The sequence below is a fragment of the Lepidochelys kempii genome, chromosome 8, assembly GCF_965140265.1.
Source record: "Lepidochelys kempii isolate rLepKem1 chromosome 8, rLepKem1.hap2, whole genome shotgun sequence".
In the NCBI taxonomy this organism is placed as follows: Eukaryota; Metazoa; Chordata; order Testudines; family Cheloniidae; genus Lepidochelys; species Lepidochelys kempii.
Genome location: NC_133263.1, coordinates 18,388,605 through 18,391,928, shown reverse-complemented (window position 1 = coordinate 18,391,928; position 3,324 = coordinate 18,388,605). Strand labels below are relative to the sequence as shown.

At 55.6% G+C, this 3,324-nt stretch overlaps 1 protein-coding gene across 1 annotated transcript; it reads left to right on the top strand.

Annotated features, from left to right (window-relative positions):
• Positions 1–706: 706 nt before the first annotated feature.
• GPR151 (G protein-coupled receptor 151) lies at positions 707–3,264 on the top strand. Its single transcript, XM_073358157.1, has one exon. It carries the CDS (start codon positions 998–1,000, stop codon positions 2,204–2,206), a length of 1,209 nt encoding a protein of 402 aa, XP_073214258.1. The 5' UTR covers positions 707–997; the 3' UTR covers positions 2,207–3,264.
• The last annotated feature ends 60 nt before the right edge of the window (positions 3,265–3,324 follow it).

Sequence of the window (3,324 nt, the reverse complement as noted above, 5' to 3'; positions counted from 1 at the left end):
GAGCTGTACAGCTGATGCCAAATTCAAGCCAGTTCGCTCCATATTTCACGGCTGGAGATTACTGGGAGGACGGAGCTGGAACGGAGCAGTGTAAACACGGAGCGCTTGGTACACCCGCGGAGCAACCTACTCCTTTGTCAGCACCTCTCTCTCCCCCCTCTCCCGCTCGGCCCTGCGCAGGCGGGCCCCAGCTCGGCTAAAGCTTGCCCCGGCTGCCCCCACCCTGGAGCACTTCAACGAGCGCGACGTCGCCTCCCGGCGGCACCACTGAGGACCCAGTTTCCCGATGCGCGACATGTGCCTCGCGCGGCTTTTATTGACGAATTGCTATTCGTCCGTTAACGCTCAGCCTGCGGGGGGTGGGGGGGGGCTTAGCCGGCCTGCGGGCGAGGGGCCGCTGCAAGGCGACAACGCTCCGCTAATTTCTAGCCCGTCCCTCCGCGGCTGGAGTGAGCTTTGCCTTGGCCCAGCCCCGCGGCCGGCCTGTGCGAGCTCCGCCAGCCGGGGCTTGCGCTCAAACGCCCTCCGGAGCCACGTTCGTGAGGGGACTGGGGACGGGCTGCCAGGCTGAGCGGCGGGCTGCCTCCCCGCCCGCTCTGCTAGCCAGGGGGCACAGCCAGCGGCCCTCCCGCCCAGGGGCTCCATGGCAGCCCCGTTCCCGCCTTCCCGGGGGGCAGGGAGGCGGCGCTTCAGGGGCGCCGCGGGGCTGCCCGGCGGGGCTCCAGGCGTGCTACTGAGGCGCGGCCAATGCGCTCCCGCCGGGGCGTGTCAGTCCCAGCCGCGGCCGGTATATAGCGCGCTGGGCCAGGCGCGCCAGCTTCGGCTTCCCACACGCGCTGCGCTCGCGCGCCTGCCAGGTCACGCCAGGCGGGGGCGATCGGGTGAGAGACGGCGGGGCAGGCAGCAGGGGAGCGAGCCCGCTTGGCGCCCGGCTGGTCCCCAGCGTGGCTGGGCGTGACTCCCGCGGGAGACGGTCCCGGCACCCGGCTGCAGCACCATGAACAGCTCCCTGGCTCCGCAGGTGCATTTCGCGGGGGGCTGTCAGCCCCACGACTCGCGGGAGTGGAAGGCGGTGATCCCCGCTTTGCTGGGCGTCATCTGCCCGGCGGGCTTGGCGGGGAACGCGTGTGTCATCGGCATCCTGCTCTACAGCGCCAGGCGAGGGAAACCCTCCCTGATCCACTCCCTGATCCTCAACCTCAGCCTGGCGGATCTGCTTCTCCTGCTCTTCGCGGCGCCCCTGCGGGCAGCCGCTTACTCCCGCAGCGCCTGGACCCTGGGCTGGTTCGTCTGCAAAACCTCCGACGGGTTCCTCCACACGTGCATGGCCGCCAAGAGCCTGACGACCGCCGTGGTGGCCAAGGCTTGCTTCATGTACGCTAGCAACCCGGCCAAGCAAGTGAGTATTGAGCCCGGCACGATCTGTGCGGTGCTGCTGGCCACGTGGCTGGTGGCCCTGGTGAGCTCCCTGCCGCTCTGGCTCTTCAGCACCCTTCGGGAGCTCGCGGCGGGCTCGCCCGCGTGCGTCGTGGCCGTGCCAGCCCCCGCCCGGGAGTTCATGGCTGCCTTTGTCAAGCTCTACCCCCTGCTCGTGTTCTGCGCGCCCCTGCTCTGCGCCTTCCTTTATTTCTGGCGCGCTTATGGCAGGTGCCAGCGCAGGGGGACCAAGACCCAGAACCTGAGGAACCAGATCAGATCCAGGCGCCTTACAATCATGCTGCTGAGCGTCACTGTCATCTTGGCCGTGATGTGGCTGCCGGAATGGATATCCTGGCTGTGGGTTTGGCACCTAAAGCCAGCAGGCCCTGCTCCCCCCGAAGGCTTCCTAGCTCTGACCCAAGCCCTTATGTTCACCATCTCTTCGGCCAACCCGCTCATCTTCCTGGTGATGTCTGAGGAATTCAGAGAGGGCTTTAAGGGCTTGTGGAAAAGGCTGACCCTGAAAAAGCCTCTCCCTGCCACAGACAACCAGGAAATCCCAGCTGCTAACTCTGAGATTCTCCCCGATTCGGTCCCTTCTCCAGAGCCAGAGATTGCTGAGCAAGAGAAAGAACTCCCAGCTGCCCCTCAGGCCTTAGAAAGCCTGGAAAAGGAGATGCCCGTCTTTCCAGACGTAGAGCAATTCTGGCATGACCGAGAAGCAGCCCCCGATGCTCAAGACAATGACCCTATTCCTTGGGAGCACGAAGAGAAAGAGACAATATAGGCTGTGATCAATAAAGTGGTTGGAGATTAGAAAGCTAGGGAAGTTTTAACCAGAGGAAGGGTCTTGTCAGTATAGTTTTGTTACTTATTAGTGTGCTTAAGTGGATACTGAAGAAATGCAAAGTGTTACACTGATGAAATTCTTACCATTTCCTGTGCTCATTAAATGTTTTTCCTAATCTGTAACAATATTCATATTTGCAGTATTATTGTAGCCCTGTTGGTCTCAGGATATTGCAGACTTGAAGAAGAGCTATGTGAACTGCAAAGCTTGTCTTTCACCAACAGAAGTTGGTTCTGTAAAAGGTATCACCTCACCCACAATATTGTGTGTGTGTGTGCATGTGCGTATATATATGTATATCAGGGCAATGCATTTATAGTTCAAATCCCTACTCTAAGATTTTGGTGAAGTGTCTTCTCTGAAATATTTATGATGATTTGCACTTCAGTAGCCAAAATGGAGTTGTTGTTTTTTTTAAAGGTGTTTGAGACACGCAGAATTCAGAGAGCAGAAATAAGGAGAACTGACACAAAACTCACAAAAAGTGGTTCTTCTTAACAAGCCAGGACAAACCGGTGAGCTAAATTTCAGCATCTGTCTAAACGTCAGAAAGCTAAAATAGTAGTATTTACAAACTATATACAGTGCAGATTATGTATCTTTTTGAATTTTCTGGTTTAAGTGCTGCAATGACTTCTGTGGAATTCAATATAGTTGCACAGAATGACAATGCAGAATTTGAATGCTGAAGTTGAAATATTTTCAGAAATATTTTTTGAGACAACTTAAAACATGCACTGAGGTCTGATAAAGTAGGTGAGGTTTGCCAACAGGCCAGAGTTGCCTTTCAGAACCAAAACAATAATCCCTTCTTTCTGAATGTGCATTACAGAGATGAAGGTATATTTAGGCATCTTGTTTTAAGCTAGATATGATTTCTCCCTCAATGAAAATGTTTCATGCCCATTTTGTAAAGCACTTATAAAGCATAACAGTTGTCAATGTCAGTTTGTTTTCAACTGTGAATAAATAAAAAGTGAAGTTGGTTTGCCTTACTTAGATCCAAAAATCATTATCTTCAGCCCCCTGAAATTCAAAGGAGACATTTCTTCTAG